This window comes from Fundulus heteroclitus, chromosome 22 (assembly GCF_011125445.2).
Source record: "Fundulus heteroclitus isolate FHET01 chromosome 22, MU-UCD_Fhet_4.1, whole genome shotgun sequence".
NCBI classification, from domain to species: domain Eukaryota; kingdom Metazoa; phylum Chordata; class Actinopteri; order Cyprinodontiformes; family Fundulidae; genus Fundulus; species Fundulus heteroclitus.
The window spans coordinates 26,259,385-26,286,546 of record NC_046382.1 but is presented as its reverse complement, the minus strand read 5'-3'; the positions used below and the strand labels follow the sequence as shown (position 1 = coordinate 26,286,546).

Below are 27,162 nucleotides of genomic sequence, written 5' to 3'. Positions count from 1 at the left end.
ACCAGCCCATGTGAAACAATTGTTTCATGAAATGAAAAGTCTGTCATAATCTCTTTCACTTAAAGTCATTTTACCATCATTGTGACTGCATATACCCAGCCTTTTGTCAAAGTTATAAGCCAATGTTATCTTTTTTGCATTACAACATCAATGCAATTTAAGTAGCTGTCTTTTTGAGAAGTATCTTATTTCATTCTGACAGGAGAGAGTGTAAGAATTGACAGTAATTATATGAGTCGCTGTCAGTCGCTGCATTTATATGCACATTAATAGCCTAATAGAGAGGACATCCTTAAGCAAAAAGACTTTTTAAAGATCATGTTAGTAATACCTGAGCCTGTGTGCACTGCTATCAGAATAAGATAGAGGGGTGACAGGGCTTTGTGCTGTGACAGTGTTGATCACAACAAGGGACTTATGCTGAATAATGTACTGAATAATAATAAGAAATTCACAGCTTAGTATCCACAATGCTGACATGGGGTATCTTCATGTACCCTCCACTATGTTACAGGTCTAAATATAACTCCAGAACACAGGCAGACACACAACACATACAAACACAATGACTGTTCAGTAACACCATGTATAATAGTTGTCGGGAATCTGGGGCTTGTTTTTAGACCAGCCATCTCTAAGAAAGTGATGTCAGTGCCAGTCACTCTCCAAATACAATCAATGAGAAAGATTAGACCTGTAAGCTCAATCTTTACGGCAGTGATGGAATAGAAAATCTCCGTTTTCATCTCTCAGAGGATTAAATCTCATGCACATGAGGATTTTAGCTTGTTGCCAATGACAGTGTCATAAATCTGTATGGTTACTAGCAGACTTCTTTGAGCATTTAAGGGGGGATCCATGTCACTTATATGGGCAGTATGTGTCTAAAAGAAACCATGTTTACTGCTGGGTATTTCCAGTAAGCCGACACACATGCTTGTGTACATTTTCTGGCTGTATATGGGCTTGTGTGGATAGCTTTTTGACCAACAGCTCATCCCATGTATGAATTATATGGTATGATACAAATATAAGCTTCTGCTGTCTTCAGAGCAGTTTCCACCAATACAAGTTGCTGTCCTAGTTTTAAACTATATTACAGTTTCCCAGTGAGGGGTATGTGCACCCTGGTGAATACTTTTTTTGTGCCAGCAGTTTGCTGGAAAGACAGTGTAACTGGGTTATCTTTGAGCTAACATTTACTAAAAACGTTTCCAGATACTGATCTAGCACTTTTTGGAACAATAGAAAACGACCATTAGAGAACCTATAGCTGACATTTGAAGTCCCATCAAATCAAATGAGAGATTCACTCATATTTGGAAGTTAAATGAGATGTGTTTAATTATTATTTAGATGAAAACTTGATATTTGGGATTGCTCTCATCAACGTACATCTTCCATGGTATTAGGGAACGTTCATCTAAATGTGATAAAACCACTGATTGCCAGTGATAAATGGAGGTATTTCACACATATATGTGCCTAGCAGTATATATTTGTAGTTTATATGATCAGGATCAACATCATCTCAAGCTGACATTTGCATTCGCATAGCGACCCAAGGTGTTTGATATTTATTCTTTGAGTCTCCATTGACTAACGTGAATTCTCATTAAAATGAAAGATTTTTGTTTCCGTCGACTTATGACCAACCAGGTTATGACTAAATCCATTGTTCAAGATTGAGGACTCCATTTTACAGATACACATGTTGGCTTGTGGGACTCTGTACTGTGTATCAGTAATATTTCCAGAAGAAGGCCCAGAGCATCGTTCTTGAATCATTCTTTGAATCATTCTTGAATCATCAAGAGCTGTTTGCAAGCAATACACAGCTGGAAAAAGTTATTTACCCTGTAGAAAAATGTAGAATTATCCTTTAAAAAATTAGTATAGTGCAATTCAAAATTACTTTTTAACATTACATTCAAAAACTTTTAAATAATTGTTAGAGGGGGCATTTTAAGTGAGAGACCAACATAAAATACCACATGTCTGTGAAGTACAAGAAAAGGAATACATGGTTCTTCCATCAGAAAAAGTAAAAAAAGATAGCATTGACATCCATGTGTTGACAAGGAGAGCATTAATCTAAGAATGAGCCACAAGTCCAACAACTGTGGAAGAGCTAAGAGATCCACATCTAAGATTGGAGAATGTGTTGAAAGAATAACAAATGTTAATCTTGCGTTTCACAAATCTGACCTTTGTATAAGAGGTCCAGTTTACAGTTTGGCACAAGCCATGTAAAGGACACAGCAAACATGCAGAAAAAGGTTTTCTGATCAGATTAGACCAAAACTGAACATTGTGACCCACTTGTCAAATGCTCTGTATGGAGAAAAACTAACACTGAAAATGGTGGCAGCATCATGCTGTGGGGATGTTTGTCGGACAAAGTTGATGGAGCTAAATACAGGACAATTATGATTAAAACCTGTGATAAACCAGAAACTGCGACTGAGGTTTATCTTCCAGCAGGACAATGAGCATAAATATACAACCAGAGCTACGTTTGAATGGTTTAGATTAAAGGATATCGATGTGTTGCAGACCTAAAACCATTTGAGAACTTGTGCCAAGTCCTAGAAACTGATATTCAGTCAGCGATCAATTTGAGCTATTCAGAAAGAAAAATTAACATAAAAATCACTTTATGCAATAATAGGTTTAGTTTGGCTGTGAAAAATTATTAATCAAGGCAATTATTAACAGAGTTAGGAATTTTGGGTCACCAAGTCCAGGCACCACCTGAAGACAGGATGCTGAGGAACCTCTCGACTTTCTGAACAGGTTACAACCATTGCATGCCGCACTGGACTGGAATCAAACTCTTCAACTCCTCTTTTTTCACATACGACAGTAACAGTTAAAGGTAGAGTCGACACTTTTTCCGGATGTTTCCCCAAGTCCCTTTTTCAACAACTGTGCATGCGCGAAACCGTCTTACCTGCTCTTGCACTCCTCAGCGGGATCTCGTGAGAAATTTCTCCCAAATCCACTCTGGTCTTATTTCTTTCTACCTGGGGCCTTCTTCTCTTAAACCTGTACGTGGTTTGCTTGTTGCGACTCTCAGCCATGTTCAAAGTATACAGTGAGAGCAGTGGAGCCACAATGATAAGGTGACCAAACATCCCCGATTTCCGGGGACAGTCCCCGTTTTGGATGACCTGTCCCCGACAAAAGCTGTGCCCGGAAATGTCCCAAATTGTAATGTATCATGATGGAGTAAAAAAGTTCAGAGCAACAACACGTATTTACCCGGTAACAAATGAATAAAAATAATAATGTTATCTTTTATGAATGCATGCCTGGAGAGGTGTACCTTTACAGAACAAAAACACTGGACACATACATGAAAGGAACACAAACATCTTCTCACCAAACACATAATTTATTATCGGCTTCTATTGAAAATGGTTCAGTCGACAAACTTTTTACTAGACTAGTAATATTCAACTAAACTAAGTGCAACTGAAAAAAATATGAAAACCTAATAAACTACAAGTAAAAAGGACACAATAACAAAACACAAGCATCACAAACAGAACGAGCTTAATGCAAACAAAGCAGAACTAATGGCTACTATCTTAGCATTAGCAAAGCTTAACTGAGACACATTTAGGCACGCTAATAAAAGGGCCTTGCGTATGCATTCTATGCAGGAAAGAGAGGTCCTGATAAAACAGAACAAGCTTATGAGTAAAGTAACCCTTTATCAGGCATTAACTTTAAAAAACATTAGGCTCAGTGCCCTTTAAGCACTCTAGCAGTTAGGCATCACAAACAAATTAAAGCACAGTAAAACACAGACACAACCTCGTCTAAGAATCATTCTGATGAACAGGAGGACGTCAGATAGAGCCAGAAAGTTGCATTTCAGGTCCGATGAGCAGAGAAAACGCAGCGGCAGGGTTTGCAGTTTCAATGCTGTCTTCTTCAGGCAGTGGGGGAAAATGCTTTGACGTAGTTAGGGACATATCTTTTCTTGAGGAATCTATAATTCTTTCAGACTCTTTTCTGCAGGAGCTCAGGCCTGACCAGGTTCAAGTGGATAATCGTAGGATTGTCATTGGGTACAAAAACAAAACATTGTACTCTACTTTGGATCCAGGGTTTATTTGAAGATGCAGTCTTTTGCTCGACCACTAAGATCAAGACGCTCACATGCATGTCCCCACAATGCAGCCTGGGGAGAGCTGCGGGAAACGAGGTCTCTCTGATTGGTTGACCAACTCTAGCGTCTGGTGCTTTGGTCGCCCAGAAGCTTGAAATCTCACCCGACGCGTGAAATGCACCGCAGGACCTTTTGATATTCTTAGATGCGTGTCCACCATAGACTTTGCATGTGAACCAGATGTCCCTGACGTTCAAATCACATTTGGTCTGAACGCAGCAGCATAAAAACATTACTCATGCTTTTATACCGCTATGACATTACAGCGATTGCAGCTGTGACTCCTCCTTTCATGAAAACTGGTTAATGCTGTGCATTCTGGGATTCAGAGTTTTTACCAGGCTCTTTTGTTCCCTGTGTGCAGTTCAGTCTTTGTTTTATCCCATGGCTGGACCCATCTCTCCCCAGTTGTTCAAAGCTAGTGGAGATATAGAAAGGTTGCACATGTATCTGCAGAAAACGAGGGGTTCTACATAGCTTTGACTAAAGATTTTTTAGGTTGGAAAACCATATACTCAATCTCTCTAACTTGACGATAATATGTTATTTTTGCTCCATAAATTGAAATAACATGTACTTAGGTTTGCACTTGTACCGTCATAACAGGTACAAAAGTTTAAAAGATACAGTATGTGCTCTACACTAAAAGTGAATATTGTATTTGTACAGCAGTGTCAGTTTGTGTCAGCTATACTAGTGCATAAAAGGAAGAAAAAGGTAGGGTTTCCATTCAGGAGAACTGATTTCTGTGTTGTAACAGTTTGGTAAAAAAAGATAGGGGCAGAATGTGCTTTAAAGATCTGCACTGAATGCAAAAATCACATCTTTTATAATGAACAGATTACTGTTGGATTCTGTGATCCATCGGGATAACTTTACCAAACACACAATCTTGTAAAAATGATGCTTTTTCAATTGGCCATGCTGATGTTTTGCATTTCACAACGACCTGGAAATGGATCAATGCTTTTAGCATGTCTGATCTGGAGTCAGTTGATTACCTTAGTTTGATTTCGTAATTAGTTCTGTACATTTTTAAGTTGCTGGCACTTAAAAGAGACGTAGAACCTTGCTTGGTTGACTAAAAACAATAAATCACACTATCATAAAGAGACTATGAAGCAGCAGTAACAACGATGTTCTGGATACACCTCAGCTGTACTGCTTCTGCCCTGGGTGTGGCAACAGTCGTCTCACAGTGACTGCGTGTGCAGTGTTTAAAAGCAGTCACCCTGTCCGCAGGGAATTTCAAAGTTAACATGACTGGCTAGTGTTGAAGGCTGAGAATGGCAGCTTTTGTTGTGTTTAAATAATAAAACATACAGCTTGTCAGACTGGCAGCATGCCCAGTTTTCTCTCTTTCCCTTGGCTCCTACGGCGATAACACTCCTCCGTTCTCTGTGGGAAACATTAGCTAACTGTTGCATCTATGTCTGCTTCACATATTAGTAGTAATACATAGGTGCTACAAAATGTTACACTATTAACATGTTTCACTAATCTTTAGATAATAATCAGTAAGCGGGAATCAAAGCTTTCTTTTGTCGACCAGATTCCACCTCTTTATTCCATATGTGGCAAACACCACTTTGCAGTTTGTGTGCAGATAGTACATAGCAACATTTTATACAATGCTTTCATTGCAATCACATTTTTGTGATTGTTGAAAAAAAGCCATTAGTAAAATCCATTACTTATTTGTTTCTGCCTTTTAAAAAGACCCTTTCAGTCTGCATTTCAAATAAATCTCCTTGTAAAGCGTGCTGAAAGTAAAGACTGACTGAGCAGCACAGAAAAAACAATATTTGTAAGAAAATATGTGGCTTGCGATTGTATGTTGTGGGCTTTATTCTTTTAATAATTTTAGAGATTTATTTTACCTATGCTTGGCACATCTTGCATTTTGCAAGCAAATTTCTCTTGCTGCAGATAAAATGGTGTAAAGATACTTACACTTCTAGCTTGTTTCTGTTCTCAAAGAATCTTTGTTGCTCTTTAGTTACCCTGATGTGATTTTAGTCAGGCCAGTTTGATAGCAGAGCGGACGGAGAGACCCGGTGTCCTGCAACCTTTAGATACATCTCTGCTTCAACCCATCTGACTACAATATGAGCTTATTAGCAGAGCTCTGCAGAACCCGACTGCATGCTAGTAAGGTAGTTTAGCCATTTGATTCATGTTGCAGGACACCGGCCGAAAGGAAATGAGTGGGAGACCTCTGCCTTAAGCAGGCTTCACGCTGATTATGTTCCTTGTCCGTTCATTACAAAATGTGCCGCGGAGCAATCCAAACTGGATCTGTTCATGCATCCAGACAGCCCGCCCCTCTACCTCCTTTATTTTGAAATAATACCAGATCTGCTTTACACTTCCTGCATCTGTCTTGCTTGTCTGGTTTTTAGAAATGGACGCATTTCACTCTGTCATCTGTCTCAAATGGACATGATCCTTATGTCTGACGGACAACGGAGGAGAGTTCTCTCGTCTGTTGGAAATGCCCCATTGACTAGAATGACTTTTATTTGTGGCATAACGGAAAATGCACGAATAAATCATTAAAGGTAAAATAAATAAACACTTAAAATATATCACTTCATAAATAAATCTATGTAACAAATCAGCTTCCCTACTGAAGTACATTCGTATACCAATAATATTTGGATTTGTTTAAATGCAGCTTTTGGAATGTAAACATTGTTTTTTCTAATTGGCCCTCAAACTAAGACAGAAATGTAGTTAAATTACAGAAGTACAGAAATGACAGAAATATAGAAAAACAGTCTAGATACGTTTGGAATGTCAAATAATGGGCAATATAGCTACACCTGGCACCTTAAAAATATGTTAACCGCTTTTACCCAAGTGAGATTTGACTTGCAAAGCGTCCTTCATGACCACGTATTGAAATGTTGACAAGTTGAGGGGCTGGATTAACGAGAGTTAAAGATGTTTCATCCATCGTGAAGATTTTCTTTTCCAATTTTAGAAAGCTGACCCTAATTAGAGGGTCAGTCATTTTTGCGTAAAATGAAGGGCTCACGAGAAAGACCTACAGACACATTAAAAGATAATGATGCAACAGCAAAAATTAATAAAATTGCAAATTGGCCAGACACTTTAGCCTGGCACACTAACAAGCAATTAGAAAGAAAGAGAAGGAATCAAGATAACATTACTGTAGTTGTAGCTGATCTGTAAGGAGAGCTGTGGGAACTGTCTGGAGCATTTTAAGCCTGAGATGTTCAAAAAACAAGTGTTCAAAAAATGTATGTGAAAGTTGAGGCTCAGTTATTTTCTTTCTTCATATTATACATGCAGAGACTTAGGATAATAATTGTCATGGGAGAAAGGATTTAAACAGATAACCATAAAAACCATGAAAACAGAGAGCAGAAGACGGAAAGAATAGATTTGGCAGATATAAATCCAGTGGGACAAAGTGGGGAAGAAATCCGCTCTGTTTCCATGGCTGCCATGGTAGCACTGTTGCCAGCGTAGAAAAAAAAAAGAAAAAGAAAAATGCTGTGGCAACATGGAGAGGGTAGCAGCATATTCCTCCACCTGCTGTTTTAGGTCACTTTGGAGTTAACTTTTTGCTTCTTACTGTCATTTACTTCCACAACTTACCGGTGCCACTTCTCCTGATGATTTAGTTGATTTTATTTTTGTGTTTGTAAGTACGTGAAGAGAGGATGCCCTGCTGCTGTTGTTGTCTCAGTTCTACGTTGGTGCGCAGGTGTGAGCCTGGAGCTAGATGCTCTTCTGAGGCTACAGACGACTTGAAAGGTTAAAACACCCAGAGAGGCAGCTTCAGATGGCAACAATATAGAAAACAGGCCTGCAGGTGCAGCTGCTTTTTATTAGACCTTTTTACGCTTGCCTCATGAGACAATAAGGAAAGGCTAACGAGATGAGATGCGCTGGAATCTTTCCTTCAACTGCTCAATGCATCTTATTTATTTAGTTTTCTTTCTAAGGGCAATTGCAATACTTTTTTTTATTTAAAAACTAACTAGCCTTTGGGGATCCAACAATAAATTAAAAAGTCCCTCAAACATAAAAAAGTAGTAAATGAACTTGATTGTACACAAAAAGACAGAAAATACTGAGCAATAATTTAAAGTAAGAAAACAATTGGAACTAGGTCTCACATGGTTGGATGAGGACCCATTCACTGTGAAAGGGATGGTGAATAAAAACGCATATTATTGAAAATCATTGTTCCAAACTGGAACAAATATGTTACACTATTATATAAAATATTATTTAGTGTCAGAAAATCTAAAAAAAAAACTAAATCTTGAAAATATGAAACTTTTATTTTTTAATCAGAGCCAGCCGTTCCATTGCTCACCTTTTAACTTAAGAAAGCCTGGTCTTTTCATGATTCGTAATCTCCAAAACAGGAAGCATGTCTATATATGGTTGATAATGTGACAAGTGAATTTCTCCAATGTGAGATCAATAAAGACTATCTTATCTTATCTTAATGGGGTTTCTTTAATGGCACTGTCTTGAACATTGGATCATTTTATTGCTAAAAATAACTATCATTATTTGCTGCACAAAAAATTATACATTGAGCATGTTTGCTTCAAAAACATCTACATAGAAGTGGTGAGGTTTGTAGAAGTAAATGGGAAGAGGCCCAATTTCTCTGATGCAGCAAAAAGACGTATGTTACTGTTTCAAAGGGCAGCTTTTGTTACTGGGGAGTGTGGTGAAATATAGACAGACTGTGCTCACTGCAAAGAGCTTTTAAATCCCTTTTTAAGGCACCGGTTTGTTAAGTGTCCAAGCCACTACTCTCACACGATGTTTCTTCTGACCTCTTCCTTTTCACTTGATAACTCACTATGTAAAAAAATTATTTTATGAACTGAAAGTGGACCTACAGACCTTGCCCCCTCTAGTTTTGCCTTTGGGATTCAAAACTTGTCTTCACTTTTTGGCAACTTTCCACTGCCTTGCAGTGCCTTTTTTCTTCATGATTATATCTTTTATTTTTTTACATATTTTCTCAATTTTGGACATGGAACTAAATATAACTATAGTACGCTGCAGGCCTGGAAACCACTGAAAAAGATAACTAAAAGAAAATGTTGGCGATAGAGAATGCTATAACTAGAAAGGATCTCAGTTTGGAGGTCAGCTTTCCGGTAGAGTAACTGCTTAACAATATGTTTTCAAACAGGTATAGTTAGTAATGCTGTGTTCTTCAAAAGGAAAAATATGGTTTTCATTGAAGAGGACTGATTGCTGTGTTTTGTAACAGTTTGATAAAAACCGAACACAGCACAGCATGCTGTGAGGCCTGCAGGGAGTGTGATAACACTGTGAGAAATGGACAGCACAGTACTGTGTTTTTATAGCATACCAGTTGCTTTTAGATTTCACATGTCACTCTGTTAAAGTTGTTTTACTGAGACATTTTTCATAATAAATCAAATAAAGTATCTGCCTCTAATTGTGCTTTGAAAATTGCAAAAATATAAAAATGGACTAATGTTGAACACAAACCCTTAAATAAATTATTATACAACATTGAATATGACAAGTGATGAAGAAAGAGGCAGAGTTGTTGGAAATGTACTCATAGAGAAGCAGAAGTATTAATATCCAAAACTAAATAAAGTAATTTGATATTTAATTCTGAAGCAAATCAATTTGGAGGGCTGGGATATAAATCAATTTCATCGATTCATTTGAATTTACAATTTGCTAAGATTTCATTTTTGGAAAATCTGGATTTAATTTTCCCAATGCATTCATTGGGCTTCCATAAACAGAAAGGAAAATATATTTTCAAAATATTGAAAAGAGGAAACATTTTTTTTTACCATAATGCAAGACACTTTAATTTACTTATTTGTTTAAGTTAGTTTGAAGTTATACAAGTGAAGTGAAGCCTGTTCTTAGCTCATTGTGTAATGCCACTAGCATCAAACACTTTGTTATATTTTCATTGTCTACAATGGCAGCCCCCACCCCCCCAAGTCTGTACTGCTGCAGTTCCTTCATGTTGGATGGTTTTCATTTGCGAACAACGATCTTTGAGTCTAACCGATTGGATTGAGGTCTGGACTTTGACTAGGACATTCCAACACATTTAAATGTTTCCCCTTAAACTCCTCAAGTGTTGGTTTAAGAGGTCATTGAAATCACAGGCATACTGACACAGATTTGCTCAAAAAAATTTCCCATATTTAGTAACATCTATGTTTCCCTCAAATCGGACCAGTTTCTCAGTCCTTGCTGCTGAAAATCATTCTCACAGCAAGATGCCACCACCACCAAGTTTCACTGTGGGAATGGCATTGTTGGGGTGACGGGATGTGTTGGGTCTGTGCCAGACAGTGTATGTTTGCTATATCACGTGGTGCAGATCACCATTTGAAGATGAGCTTTACTTGGTGAGAACAATGCAGAAATACAACAGATGGACCATCATTTTATGTTTATTAATTTGTTATTGCTGTATTTTACAAATTAAGGTTTAATCACAAATTAAACTGGACAAAAAGTTAATTTTACATCTCATCTGACCTGAGCACCTTCATCCATATATTTGGGAGTTGCCCACATGCCTTTTGGCAAGCTAAAATAGTACCTTCTTATTTTTAACACCAAGTAATGGCTTTTTTTCTGTCCAGCTCTATGCAGTGTTCAGTTTATTGCAGATACTCAAGTCTCCGCTGTGGAAGTCTTCAACTTCTTCAGGGTTTCCTTCCCAGTCTCTGTACTGCCTGATTAATTGAGTGTAGATAATTTACGAAATAATAAAGTTCCAACAGTGTTTGCTTTGTGTTTAGTCACCAACATTAGCTTTTAGTCTTGTTCTTTTAAACATAGGATATCAGAATGTTCAGGGGTCTGTCAGGTGAAATAACACGTAATAACTAAAGCATGAAAAAACGTGGTTTGATCATACTAATCAAGGACCAGGCAGCGTTTTAATGGGGAGTTAGTATCAAAAAAAAGAAATCATATAAATATCATACACTTTTAAAATATTATCGCCCTTAAGAAAACATGCAAGTAGCGAAGCACATTATTTAATCTGTTTGAAATCTGACATTAAGCGAGGATGGGAAAACTTCTCGCTTTGATAACACCAATTGGTCTTCTCAGTTCCGAAAAGTGAGGACCGTGTGAGTTTTGCAGAACGAAGAGGTGATGCAACACAGTGGTAAATATAAACTTGTCCAAGCTTTGTTGGAACAACTTGCTGAAATCACCAACACATGTAGACTATTTTCTATTGAAACACTAGTTCTAAAATATTAGCATGTTATTGCATCAGATTTTGAAATATAGCATTCATGGGTGGTGGCAGCTAGGAGAAAATATTTTTTTAAATGCTTGTGGCTGAGTTAAAATTGTCTTTGAGTTAATCAGTTTGCAGGACAAATGTAACAAACAGACATTGTCATATAGCAAATCAATTCTCAGTCATATGTGAAAACATTTTTGAACATCAGAATTATTTTCCCCGCAGAAACTTAAACAGAAAAATACGTTTATAATCTCTGAGCCACCTACTGGTTTGGCTAATGTTTATATGATTAGTTTTCTGAATGGGTTCTTCGTGGATATTACCGAAACAAAGCACAACGATGGAGTCCTGCAGCGTGAAGGTACTTCTTGTCAGAATAATTGAAATCTCATCAAAACAAGAAATAATCAAAGGCTTATTCAGAATTATACAACAACACAAGCCAAGCTGTGGGTGGGAAATTCTCTCTGGATTCTCGAGTTATTTTTGGGTGCAGAGATTTGAATTTTTTTTCCCCCCTCAGCAGGAAGCAAAAGCATCTGTTTTTACTGACAGAAGACCTCATGACATGCAGCAGCGAGTTGTGTTTGTGCTTGTTTTTGGAGGAGCTGAAAAGTGCGAGTCTCTTGCGCTTGTTGAAATCTGACATAGAAAATAAAATGGTTTCACTCTGTTGCATGCTGTTACATGAAATCACTACAATTGACCTGCCAGTATTTTCGTTGTTGCTCCCTTTGCCTTTTCCAGTAATGCAAACGTGACAATTCATCATGTTTCTGTATGGGGTTTTGAATTGTCCACAGAGCAAGGTACGTTTCAAAAGTTGCACCTGATGCAACCTGGAGTTGGACCTAAAAATAACTGGCCTGCTGATGAATAGCAAACACGCTTCATTTCCTCCATTTGATATTCTGCAGCCGGGCTAGACTCAAATTTACAGAGTTAGTCAACCTGATTTCCTCTGTGGAAAATGGTTTCCGGTTGAACATCAATTATGACAAAGACAATAAATAATTAGAACTTATCTCACAAACCAATAGGAGAGCAATTTATAAAGGACAAGGTTAGTTTTTGATCATGGTTCAGGTACAGCAGAAAGAGGAAGGAAAAGTGGTTTTCCTTTTTTATCCCAACAGTTCTCCTTATCACTGACAGCCCTGCACAGTGCTTTTATCCTACAGCTATGGCAATAAATGGTTGGAAAAGCTTAGAAAGGTTACTTTAAATGAAAGAAATGTCCTTAGCAAAGGATAAAAGCCACGTTCTTTGCAATAAGAGGTCAACCAGTTGTCTTAAATACTTTCTCGTTTGTCTTTTTTTTGCTCCATTACATATGTTTAACGCTTGTTCTACTCATGCGATGTCACTACGCAGACATAAAAATATGCCATACCACTCCTGTGAACTTTGCTTACTTGTGCAGTTCGATTACCTCTGCATTTTGATTATAGATGAACAGCGCCGATTCTAAAAACGGATTCATCATTGCAATCTAAATCTAATTACTGTGTGCTATATCAGTGTTCTCATCATCATTAAACTTTAAAAACCATATTACTCTTGCGTCATACAAAAAGTCTGAAGATTGGATCAATCCTAACAAGTTCTGACTTTTTTATTTGACTTTTCCTCAAGCACCAACATAAGGTTAACATTTATATTTAATGCTCTCATTGCTGATGAACTTTAAAATGGATTTGTGTGACATTTGGACCCGTCTCTCCTGTCCCCAGGTGCAATAACCAGTATGTACACTTAACCTTTCAGGGCCATCGCTCTGAAGGTCCAGTTTAACTTTAATTTTGCTCAACATTTCCCTTCGTAGACAAGTCCCTGCAACATAGTGATACTCCGACAGGCCAGCTGCACTTTGATTCTACTGATGATAAACAAATGTTGGTATTTTACCATAATGAAAAGTTTTTTTTATCATGGACAGCATTACCACCACATTGATTGTGTTATCATTGTAAGCATGCTTGTTTGTTTTTGCCAGTTTTTTTGTGCTGTATATTATAGATTGTCATGTTCTTTCTTTTACAGAAGGATATCTTCCCTGTAAGATGTTTAAGTACACTTTTTTATGGGCATGAATATAATATAAAGTTTGTCCCTTTAATGGTGTGTTTGGACTATTTATTTTTTTCAGGGAGAAATTATTAGATGTCAACAAACAGGATTGAATTTTGATAGAAAAAAATATGTATAGTTTATTAACCTCTAATACATATTTGTTTAGATGCCCTTTAGTAATCTAAACCTTGACTGCTTGAGTTTTGTTCTCATAATATGTGACCATTATTATTTGTTTCCTGCCATGAATCGGCTTTTTAAGCATAGTCTCACATTTTTTAGGGACAAGATGGGGGCATTTAAGAAAGTCATTGTTAGCCTGCTTTATTATTTCTAAAATCCGAAATGTGGGGGGTAGAGGGATCATTGTCCTGGGAGCACCCAGCTGTGTCCAAGCTTCCACCATCTTGATCAAGGGTATCGAGGGTGCGGCCCATGGGCACATTTGCAGCCCTCTAAAGGTTTTTGTGCAGCCTTGAACACAATTCAAGCCTTGTACGTTTCAGCCCCTCAGACGCAATTAGGTAATGGACATTTAAATAGAAATAAACAGGGCAGGATTTTTACTGATGTGAGGCCTTCTAAAAAAGACGTAGACATAAAAACCGTCCTAAAATTCAAGATAATAGTAGCTAACAAGTAAAAGCAAGGCAAGGCAAGGCAAGGCAAATTTATTTATATAGCACAATTCGGTACAGAGACAATGCAAAGTGCTTTACATGATTAAAATATAGGAAAATAAAACAGAATAAAAGCAAGTAGGGATAGTGTATAAACAAAAAAGAACATTTGAAAACAGTAAAACATTTTAACTTGAACATTCAATGGCAATTCTAAACAAATGTGTTTTTAATCTCGATTTAAAGGAACTCAGGCTTTCAGCACTTTTACAGTTTTCTGGAAGTTTGTTCCAGATAAGTGGAGCATAGGAACTAAATGCTGCTTCTCTGTGTTTAGTTCGTGTTCTAGGTATGCAGAGCAGGCTGGAGCCAGAAGACCTGAGTGGTCTGGAGGGTTGATACACTGATAACAAGTCTGTGATGTATTTAGGTGCTAAGCCATTCAGGGATTTATAGACTAACAGAAGTATTTTAAAGTCTATTCTCTGAGATATAGGGAGCCAGTGTAATGACTTTAGAACTGGGGTTATGTGCTCTACTTTCTTAGTCTTAGTGAGGACGCGTGCACAAAGTATTCATGCCATGTTTTTTACTTTAATTTTACCCAATCACTGTTCCTCAAAAGAAGTCTTTTTAATTAAATTCAGTTCAACTCAATCGTATTTATATAGCACCAATACACACGTCATCTCAAGGCACTTTACAAAGTCAATTCAATCAAATCATGCTTACAGACTGGTTCAAAAGTTTTCTATATGAGGAAACCCAGCAGATTGTATCGAGTCAATGAAATGAAAGAGGAGTCTGTATTGTCGTTTACTTTGCAGCAATCCCTCATACTGAGCATGCACGTAGGGACAGTGGAGAGGAAAACTCCCCTTTAACAGGAAGAAAACTCCAGCAGAACCAGGCTCAGTGTGAACGGCCAGGGAAGACAGGGCAGAGACACAACAAGAACACAGATGCACTGATCCAGGAATACTTTCAATGTTAGAGAGAATAATGGTAGCCTAGCTCCAAGGGTGGCTGTGTTCAGGAAAGAAACACAGCCAAGCAGATAAGCTTTGAGCCAGTTTTCTGATCAAGAAGGTGAAAAAGACCACATGCAGTTATATGCAGTAAAAGCTCAGCCAATAGCTATGTCATAAAGTCAGTGCTTTGTAGAGCCATCTTTTGTGGCAGCTACAGCTGCGAGTGGCTTTGGTCAGTCTCTATGAGCTCACCACATCTTGCCACTAGGATCTTTGAATCCTTGAGGCCAAACTGCTCCAGCTCCTTCATGTTGGATGGTTTTCATTTGTGAACATTAATCTTCAAGTTAAACCACAGATTCTCAATTGGATTTAGGTCTGGACTTTGAGTTGGTCTTTGCAACACATTTAAATGTTTCCCCTCAAAACATTCCAGTGTTGCTTTATGAGGATGCTTGAGGTCATTGTCCTCCTGGAAAGTGAATCTCGGTCACAGTCTCAGTTCACAGGCAGACTGATAAAGGTTTTAATCAAGAATACCCCTGAATTTAGAACTATTCATCTTTCCCCTTCGACTGGGACTAGTTTCCCAGTCCCTGCCACCACCATGTTTCACTGTTGTGGTGTTCTTGGGGTGATGGAATGTGTTGGGTTTGCACCAGACATAGTGTTTTCCCTGGTGACCTTCCTCCATACATTTCTGGAGTCACCCACATGTTTTTGGCAAACTCAGAACTTATTTTTAACATTTAGTATTTTTTTTTCTGGCCACTCTTCCATAGAGCCCAGCTCCATGGAGTGTACGGCTTATTGTGGGCCTATGAACAAATCCTCCAGTCTCTTCTTTGGAACTCTGCACCTTTACCTTTGGTTTCTGTGCTGCCTCTCTGATTGATGCCCTCTTTTAGTTTTGTGCTTTTCATTTGAAGATGATGGACTTAATGGCATTTGAAGATTTGCATCTTTTTTATATCCCCATGGATACATTTTTCTTTTTTGAAATTCTTTTTATATATTCTCTTCTCATGTCCTCTCATTACCTTACACTGTTTTGTGCAGATTTATCATACAAAAAATAATTTGAAAAACATTTAAATTACAGCGGTTGGAATGTAACAGAAAAGGTAAAAAGCAAAGTTGGATTAGTACTTTTGCAAGGCTCTGTATCTCAGTTTTATTCAATGTAAGAAAAAATATGTCTTAGCACAGGTGTCAGTGGGCATTTAGATGTCAATAAATAAATGTGTTGCTCTTTTTACATTTAAAAAACTGCTATTTCCATTTTTATACACTGTCCATTTTGCATTAGGCAAATGTTATTGATGTGGGGCAGTTTGAAGAGCCCCAAAAGCTGCTGGTCCAGCATGAAGAAACTACTGGTTGAACAAACAGCTGGAGATGAATAAAGTAAAAAATATACTAAAACTTTCATAAAACAAATGTATTTGTTGGTTTCCTGTTGTGATAACTAAAACAAATCTAATTAAAATTTTAACAACGATGAGGTGGATCATTTTTACCACTTTTTCCCCCCAAGGGTTACTGCTGCTCATAGTAAATGACCTGTCCTGCTTTCTCACGCTCTAAAGAGCTCATGTAGATATAATCAGACTTGGCTGATGTTATTAATGACTTTAGGGGAAAGGAGATTACTTTCTTCCTACCCCCCCCTACCCCCACATCCCTGACAGCCGTATTCCTGAGAGATTATTCAAAACAAAACATAGAGTTCACGTCAATTTGTGTCTTTGTGTGCAATTGTTTGTGTCAAAGTAAGGAATGAAAAAAAAGACTGATGTTGATGTGCTCTTTAAAAAGAGCATATGATGAAATGGCAATTAATTAAAAGCAAGAGTAGGAAATTCACAGTCTGAACTCTTTCAGCAGTGGTTTAACAGAGTTTAAAACCATTTAAGCCTCAATACAATATTCATGACTGTGATTGCTGCTTTCTGTAATTAGTTTGAGGACAAACACTCTCTCAGAGTCAGATAGCTCCAAAACTATAATCCAGAAGTACAACATGGACCATTCATGTCTACATATCAATATGCCAAGAACTCATGTTCTTGGTATATCTTTTTCTTCCTGCTCTTGGTGAAGGCGGACGCTTTTTTCTCCTCTCCTCACCCCCCCCCCCCCCCCCCCCCCTCTGTATCTGCACTGTTTCTGCTTCTATGAATCTTTTTGGAGCCTGTCTTTGCATATCTTCTGAATTGTAAATTATGGATCTGGTCAGCTGGACACTCAACACAATTGATCAAATTTACTCAGAGGGCAGACTGTGTAAAAAAAAGGGCGTATATTAGTAAACTAACATTTATTACCATATAGACACATAAAAGTACAGAAATCAGGTACCGTTAAGTACCAGTACCGATTCATAGGTATCGGATATCCATACCGTATTGTTTCAAATGTGAAAGGTACACATCCCTATATATATATGACACGCAAAAACACACATGCACACACAGCGTCTTCGCTGCACTTTCCTTTGCTCTTGATTTCTATTTTAGCTGTAATGTCAGAAAGGTCAGACCAGAGACCTTAAGTTGTGGCTTTAAGGATTTACTTAGTTTATATTTGTTAAAATGAAACAAAATAAGTCTAGTTTATTGTAGCTCTAAGAAAAGTTGGACAAAACCTCTTTAGATTAGAAACCCCTAGGATGTTCTTAGTTTATTTCTTATTATGAATAGAAACAATTAGTGTTGAAGCTCATTCCAGTGAAGCTTAAAAAGTCTAGTCAAGGATTTACTTAGTCTATTCTTATTACAATGTAACAAAGTAAGTTATTGTAGTTTTAGCTTGAGAAAAAGTTGGATAAATTTACTTTCAAGCAGAAACCCCCCAAGAATTTACCTAGTTTATTTCTTATTATGAATAGGAAAAAATTAAGTACTGTCATTTTATGCTTCTGCGATAGACTGGCGACCGGTTTCATTTAACTGTGTGGTACCCCGCCTGACACCCATTGAATGCTGGAGATAGGCACCAGCACCCCCCGCGACCCCACAAGGGATATATGTGATAGAAAATGGATGGATGGATGGATTTTATGCTTTCCGTATGTTTATTAATGTATGTATATAAACAATTAAGCTTTGAATATTAGTGATAAAGCTTGTTCCAGTGAAACTAAAGAAGTCTAGTCAAGGATTTTGAGATTTTGCTATAAATAATGAGACAGAACTCTTGTTTTAGACTGCATATTTTGACTATGTTACAGTATTATATGAAAATCTTGAGTAATTTCATCATTTTATATTTACGTTTAGACATGGGACTTTTTTTTTTTGTTTGAAATGAAAAAATACCAATTTCACCCATGTCTCGTAATACTTTAGAACCAACAAGGTATTTCAAATAGTATTACCTACTGATTATTACCTGGCTAATAACTAATAACTTACTAATAACTAAAGAATAGTGTGTGTCAGAGAACCTTTCAGATTTAGTGCTGGTATTTTTTCTTATCTCTATAAAGCTTGATTTTCGCTTACTGAAGTTCATTTCTAGCCCTGAGCCTTTCTTTGTGCTGCACTCCAGATCAACTTTAAATTAAACAGTGAAAATCTTAGCTTGCACAGGCAAAATAAAAAAGATGCTTGTGACAAAGTCATGAATAATGTCAAACTAATCCAGGAATATTGTTCCTATCGTTTCCCATAATTAAACTCTGTGGCTGTAAAGTCTTTGGAGTATAAAATAAATAAATGGAAAAAATCTGTTCCTCCCATGTTTATGTGATTTTATCTATAATTAGATTGCAAGAACTAACACTCATGGAGTATTTGCATAATTCCCTCAACTTAAACAAAATTACAGTGAATTATGATTGAGCTGAATAAAGGAGTTGCTTCTTCCTCTGCCTGTATTTTTTCTGCTTCCTTCCTGTCATTTTCAATGTCTGCTATTTACAACTGGACTCAACATGGACAGGAAGTTTTAACAGTATTAACAATCTAAACTGATGATCCATTATAGGATCAGAAAACATTGAGTAGCTTTCAACTTTTATCCATTCTGAGGAAAAAAAATTAATTTCGTTGAACTTTTAAGAAAAGAAGGGAAATAGATGTTGAACACTTCAGCAGAATGGAGTTAAGACATGAATTAAGTACATCATTTCTAAACAAATATATCAAGTGGCTCCAGATGGAAAGAAATGGGACAGATCAATTAACTTCCCTGGGGATTTGTGTTTGCAGATAGATGTCCTTACCTGGAAAAGAAAGAAAAAGAGATCAAAGGGACCAGATAGATACAGAAATTATAACATATATAAACTGTAAACTATGTCCGTTGCACATGAAAAAGTTGTGCAATGAATGATTCCCAAATATTACTAAATTAATTTCCATGAGGCACCTTGTTGCCAACATAAAGTTAGCATTATATAATATTTGTTATTGAATAAATTAAACTGTGTCAAGCTTTTTACCATATTTTAAGTTAGAAAAGTACTGTTACAAAACAGGGTTTCATTTAACTGTGTGATATTATGGGAAAACAAGGGTGATGCAAATATTGTAAATAATCGTAAACATATAGATTGCCCTTTACACTCTATGTACCACATGCATGGGGGAATTCCTAAATTATTTATAAAACGCTGTTGTTGCAAAGGCTGTGCTGACGCAGCTCTATGGAAGCAAACTATGAAGTAAATGGTCAGTAACCCTTGAGCACTGATATTTACCTGTACCCTCAGCACAAGCTAACTAGCTCCCTGAGTCTCTCCACAATTTAGCCAACTCCTCGCATAATATGTTTACCTACTGCCATGCGCTGCTGGCTCCCTACATATCTTATTTCCCAGTGCTCCACACTCCCACTTTTTTTCCCCAAATCCTTTGTTGCAAACACTACACAATAGCCAATAATGTCTGACCTCCCACTCAAGTTGCTTCTGGGTCAAACTATTTCTCTCCTTTGATCTATTTCTATACACAGCATTTGTCTGGTCTGCACTCTGGGTTAGGACAATTTGTCCCCATTTTCCACATCACAACAGTCCAAATAACCCTTTTGATTATAGAAGAATTAAATGGATCCAGTTATGGCTGACCCTAATAACACCTTTGTAAGGCTTGAAAAAGAGAAGGAGAAGTGCAGTGCTGTTGAAAATAAACTTTAGACTTTGCCAAAAATGTAACCCACATTGCTGGTGGCTTTTAAACAGTGTTTCATTAAAGACTTAATACAGTGTGTGTAATTTCGCTGATATAAACATTTATGATTTTACATTTGCCATATGCTTGTATGTCTTCATAATTCTATCTAAGAGTTTTGTCTGTGCATGCGCATTATTCATGCTCTTTGTGTGTTAGAATTTCTGCTCCAGGAAAATTTATCTATCTAACAGCAGTGTCATTTTCAGTAATGAGGGCATTTCTCATGTGGTTTGGCCTGATTATAAAGTGCTGCCGAATTATTGGTCTGCAGATTGCAAGGTTCAGGATGTGAATTAGACTGAAAAGTTGTCCTTACAGACCATACAGGTGCATCTCTATTAATTAGAACATCATAAAAACATAACTTATTTCAGTAAATCATTTCAAAAAGTAGAACTCAATAATATAACTTCATAGCACAAAAATATTTTTTTTCTAGTCCCTTTCTGTTGATATTTACAATTATAACTCACAACTGATGGCAATCCTAAATTCAGTTCCTCATGAAATATCGCAAAAGACCAATGAAAATTGCTTTAATGCATAAGTTACAGCTTACATAAAAGTATAAGCATGATGTATGTTTGGTACAGTCATATACAATAAATTACAATGTGTTCCTATTGAGGCTTGTTTGACAGATTGAAATTATCTTTTAAAAACAACAATCTTTAAGCAGGTATTAAACAAAGATTGAGCTGGCATTTCTGTGTTAATTTTTTTATTGGTCTGATTAAAGGAGCTATAAGTAATTCTGTCACCCTGTGGCCAAAATTGGTACAACAGCTTGCCAGTCACAACAATCTGATATGCCGTTTTCAAACGGTGTGTCGCTGTTGGGAATTTTTACTTACACAGGATAGGTATATGATGTTGTATACTGTTCTATTTCTGGTCTGCCTGTCTTACTGGCTTCCATGTTAGCAGGCTGCTGCTATTTTGCCAAGATAATATACCAAATGCTGTGCTTTGTGCTGGGAACCCTGGGAAATCTCATAAGATTGGCTGACGAACCAGGAAGTAACAACGGGCTACATTCTGAAACGACGTAGTTTCGGACCGCACCTCTAGACTTTGAAAGGAGAAAAATGTGACTCAGACATTGTTGATGGAGAGCACCGATTGTTTATAAGGAATGTTACTTCCATCCCAGGTGACAAATGAGAATGATTTAAGTTGATTTTACAGAAAATATCTCACCAATATCTCCTTTAAATATTAAAATCTTAAATGTTGGTTTTTCATAGCTATAAAAGCAAAATCATCATAATTAACAAAAATAAAGGATTGAAAACATCATTCTGTGTGCAATTAATCTGTGTATTGTGTTTCACATAGCAAATCCAGTTACATGGAGCTGATCAGCCTGTGGTTCTTTTGAGGTATTAAGGAAGCCCGATTTGCCTTAATGGCAGTCTTCCTTTGTCTGCATTGTTGGGTCAGGTGTCTCTAATTTTCCTCCTGACAATCCTCCACAGATTGTCCTGAGGTTTTAGGTCATGCATTTTTTCTTGCATATGAGGCACAATGATACCATGGGTTTGAATCAGGCATTGGTACTTCTGGCAGTAAGTGCAGGTGGAAAATAAAATCATCTCCATTAGAAACATTTCCTGGTAGATGGCTATGCTGACTTTGGGTTTGATAAAACACAGCAGACCAACACCAGCAGATAACATTGCTCCCAAAAACATCACCAACTGTGGAAACTTCACTCCGGACCTCCAGAAACGTGGACTCTATGCCTCTATGCTCTTCCTCCAGGCTTTTTACATTTTGATTTCCAAATTAAATGCAAAATTTATTCAAAAGAGGACCGTGGACCGCTGAGCAACAGTTCAGTTCTTTTTCACCTTTAAGTAGGTCAAATGCTCCTGATGTTGTTTCTGGTTCAGGAGTGGCTAACTATAAGACGTTAAACTGTTGTGTGCAGTGGCTCCTGAAGCACTGACACCAGCCACACTCCGTGCTTTGTGAATCTTCCCCAAACTTATCAGTTTTGCTTCAAAATCTTCGAGAGATTCTCCAACATGCATGGATACAGCTCTTTGTGAAAAGCTAGCTTCTTTATCAATAAAAATCTTCCTTATAGTTTGGATCAAGGACTATCTTGGACAGCAGCCATTCCCCTAACAGTGTAGGTTATAACATACCAATAAGACGTGTCTCGGTAAAATTTCTAATTTTTACTCAGACATGTGCAATATTCTAATTTACTGATCACCTAAATTTGGGTTTTTTATTAGCTGTAAACCACAATCATCAAAATGACGACTTTAAAAATCAAAACTAATTTGTAAGAAAGAATGTATGAATAGGATGAATAGGAAACCCTCGGTGTATATTCTATTCAATGCCAGATACACTCTCTTTTGAAGTATTGCTTGTAAAACAATGCACTGCTTCTCTATCTCCTACATGACGCCAATACCACAGCCAGCTAGCAAAAATAATCTGTCTAGATCAATAAACCCCGGAGGTTATCAGAAAGAAAGTGATTTTTATCTTAAAATTTCTGAAGAATTTCATGCCTCAAGGATAAGTAAGGATGCAGCAACAAAATAACAAGTAGTCTGTTATCTGAGCTAGCTTTTTGTAATATCACCTAATGCCCTTGTGTCCAGTCATCACCCCTGGGGTTTTCAGTATTCCTTTGGGGATCAGGTTGTAGATTCATTTCTCTTTATTGCTCGTCAGCTATTGAGCAGGTGCACAATTGAGGTATTGAAGCAGAAATAAGAGCCTTTTCTCACAGAGGATTGTGCCCATAATAACATGGTTAATAAATAAACCAATGACAAAAAGATGAAGCACTGGACTTAAATCAGTTAAATCAGCTAGACAAATTAGCATTTTTTTTTTTTACATTTTGTTGCTGGGGTTCTGCCTCAACAAGCCCATCTCTTCTTTAAAATATCATTGAATTGGGTAAAAATAAAAATGACATTTAGCTGTGGGTTAGAGGTCTACTGCTTTGATGAAACCCCACACGGCCTGGTTTTCAACAGAGGTGGCACGTTACGCCAGCGATCCACTCGGGTGAAACATATTCTGATGAAAAATTATGACAGGATTCAAAAGAGGGGAAAAAAAACTGCTGGTTAGCCTCAAAGCGCCAAAAAGAGACACAAAAACAGAATTTAGAAAAAATATGTGTCTATGTTAATCAGCACCAGATGAAAAGATGAAAGGTGGGAGAGATTCTGACAGCATTTGTAGTCTTTAGAGGTTGTTCTGCAAAGATTAAAGTTTAGTCCTGCTTAATGTTTTATGTGCAGGGACGTGAAAGGGAATGTTAGGTATTAACAATTACAGTAAACAGTTTTGGCCTAAAGTGATTTATGCTTCCTGTCCCTAGACGGTCTTCTTGCTACACATAAATAAAAAGAATAATAGACATGGTTTAAAATGTAAATAAAAAGCAAAATAAAAATCTCACATATTATAGAAAATCCTAATCACAGTTCACTTTTAGTTGGGGGAAATTGCAAGTTAACCCCTCTTAGAGAGCAGGCCGTTTCCCTCGGAGTAGCTTCTTACAAAGCCACCTTACAATTTCCGCTAGATGCTCCATAACTTAACGAACCACTGACTCAAACAGGATCCAAAAGGTCACTGAGCAACTGCGGAGATAGAGCTTTGAGAACTTACCGGTAATCAAAGTTCATTGTATTCAGTTCCTTTAGAACCTAACAGTGATTTCTGAAGGGCTTACTATCCATGATTTTAACCGCCTATTGTATGTCCTTCTCAGTAACTTCCTTGTTATAGTTGCTATTGTTGACCAAGAGGTTACAAACTGATTAAAAAAAAAATTAACATGACATCAAAATATCTTAAGGTATTGATTGACCAAAGTATTAGTGTCTTGAGCACAAAACCTTTCACTGGGTAGCACTGTTGCCTTGCAGCAAGAAGGTCCTGGGTTCGAGTCCTACCCTTGCCCTGGGTTTTTCTACATGGAGTTTGCATGTTCTCCCTGTGCATGTGAGGTTTCTCTCCGGGTACTCCGTTTTTCTCCCACAGTCCAGAAACATTACTGTCAGGTTAATTGGCCTCTCTAAATTCTCCTTATTTGTGAGTGAATGGTTGTTTGTCCTGTTTGTCCCTGTGTTGCCCTGCGATAGACTGGCCACCTGTCCAGGGTGTACCCCGCCTCTCGCCCATTGACAGCTGGACATAGGCACCAGCACCCCTCGCATTCCCAATAGGGATAAGCATGTTAGAAAATGGATGGATGGACAACTACAACTTTCAGGATATAATAATAATCTTTATTTTCATTGCAATGTATGTTGCAATGATTTTTTTTTCTTGACATTTAACCAATCCCTTAAGGAGCAGTGGGCTGCCACTGCTTGGTGCCCAGGGGCTTAGGGTCTTGCTCAGGGACCCATAGTGACACTCTGTGGGGTACAAATGAGGTACCTGCAGTCTTCTCAGAGTGCGTTGTTCTAATCAATAGGCCACCACTCCCCATATAGTCTTTGCATACACTCTTACAGTTCATACTCTATCTCGGGTTATTTCTCAAAGTGCATTTTTACAATTTTTTTTTATTTGTCACTAAAGCTAGCAGCCATATCTCCATTTCTGTGCAGACAAACTGCAAGTTTGCACACTTCTCAAATTGACTGTGTGTTGTTCCAGATATATAGACATTCGTCTAAGAATATTGTGGTAATTTTATAATAAATTATGCTGTTTTCTAATTATTTTCAATGCCATCCATAGGCAAAATGCATTGTAATGGGCAGAGTGAGCATTGTTCTGCAATTTCCTTCTTTGTTGACACGCAGTAGAGCCGGTGATGCCAGGCTGGTAGGGCACTGATGACGAAAGTGCTGGGTTTGACTTGGAACCCATTCATAACTGCTTGTAGTCCCAGTTCATTCTAAAATGGTACAAACGAGCTTCATAGTGGCTGTGAATTTTAGCCTAAAATCACTTTGTGTCATAGATTTTAATAATTACTCATAGAACAGAGAGTAATTCAACAATTCAGGGACTTAAACTGATAAAAATGGGATACCCAAGTCATATTCATCACCCTGAACCAATTAAAACGTAGCATTACTTGAGGCAAGACAGCTGCATAGTAACACCAATTAACTCCAAGCTCCTGAGCAAAAAGAATTATTGTCCAGGATATCTTCCTTTTGTGCTCCAGGCCACAATTAAGACAAGATAAAAGACATGGATCATGGTCCTTTCAACACACAAAGTCCAGTTGCTTTGTGTTTTACTTTTTTTAGAATCACCATGACCTGGATGACTGAGAATCTTCACCAGCATCTTTCAACACACTGCAACAGATCTTAAAGTTGAACACTGGCAGGAAGGGATTCTAGGCGTCTTACTTTAAACTTTTACCACTAACTTTGATTTCTTTCCTGTTTTAAGTGTACACAATACCCACGACCTTCATCTTGTGAACGCATGAAACATAACGCTCTGCCACAGCATGCATTATGCATCAACTGTACCTACTTTTGTGTTATTCTGGTTTCCCAAAAGACAGAAATTGTCTTTCATCGCCGTGTCTGTGTGTGGTCTTCTTTCCAGCTTTAACAAATGTGAAGCTGTGGGCCATCGACCGACAATGCTTTCAAACGATCATGATGAGGACGGGGCTCATTAAACACACGGAGTATATGGAGTTTCTGAAAAGGTGAGCAACCACCGTGTATTGTCTCACAGTGACAGGAAATGGTCTGAATGGGTCTTTGATCTAAAATTCAATGAATGAATTAACGAAATGAATTCAGGGTAGTGCATCTGAGCTGTTTCTCAAACGTTTTGTAATTCTTAATTTTCTGTGCAATAACTAAGACAGCTGACTTCAGAGACAGCAATGTTTGACCATCTGAAAAGTATACCTTGTGTCTTTCTTCTAGAGCTTCATTGTTCTTATCTCTGTAAGAAGCGACAAAGCAGCAACCACCAAGAGGAGCTTATTATCATTTAAAAAGATTTCCGGAGTATTAAGTATAGGATAAAAGAAATGCGCATCAAAGGACAGAAAGAGGGACATAAATCACTTATATACCAGCTTTTTTCTCCTCAGCATTAATTCGCTTTAATTGTTGAGCTAATTATGGAAATTCTGATCTACTTTTTTTTGTTTTAAATGCAACCCTTACTTTTATGACCTAATTGTTGTTCTTCGTTTACGCACAATGCTGCTTATATTTGTTGAAATCTGTGAAAGCACATATTGTAGTCTATTCTAGTAAGTGACCGATAGGCCCAAGGCAAGTGAATGGACACAGTACACATTTAAACGGCCTGAGGGCTCATTTCTAACTTTGCAAACAATCCTACATTGATTATAGCCACCAAAAACTGTCCAACTGCTGTTTAGTGTTTCCTTACATGCAACATTTACAGCAAAGTAACAATTTGTGCCAACTTTTAGTTAAATCAGCTGAGAGCATGCAAAAATATTGTTATCATCTGATACATGCATCAATCTGGCCATGGTCTATACCCGCTTACCCTTCCAGGCTGGCCGGAGGTACACCTTGGACAGGTTATCGGTCTATCACATGCTCTCATACTTAAATTAACCTAAGAGTCGTGGTTTTGTGGGGGAGCAATGTTAATCCAGTCCAGAAAGACCGAGGGTTTATTAAAGTCCAGGACTTTCTTGCTGCAAGGCAACAGTGCTCACAACCACGCAACAATTAAATTTTAACCTTATTTATTTGCTGGTGCCCGGCAGGTTTTAGATGTGTCCGTATGCAAATGGTAGGATTGCTTGTGTGGAATTGCTAAAATACCTCCTTGGCATGTCAGTTAGCTCGGCAGAGGCCTTCAAATAAACCATTGATTTGATTCAGGTGCAATGAATCAGTGTAAC

The 27,162-nt window shown here is 37.6% G+C and overlaps 1 protein-coding gene across 2 annotated transcripts in view; it reads left to right on the top strand.

Annotated features, from left to right (window-relative positions):
- LOC105940239 (cGMP-dependent protein kinase 1) overlaps positions 1 to 27,162 on the top strand; it is a 130,632-nt gene that overhangs the window by 60,642 nt on the left and 42,828 nt on the right. For both annotated transcript variants that reach the window (XM_012882729.3, XM_012882727.3), the window contains exon 4: positions 25,866 to 25,971. In XM_012882729.3, coding sequence (XP_012738183.1) covers positions 25,866 to 25,971 — 106 coding nt within the window. The remainder of the gene's footprint in view (positions 1 to 25,865; positions 25,972 to 27,162) is intronic.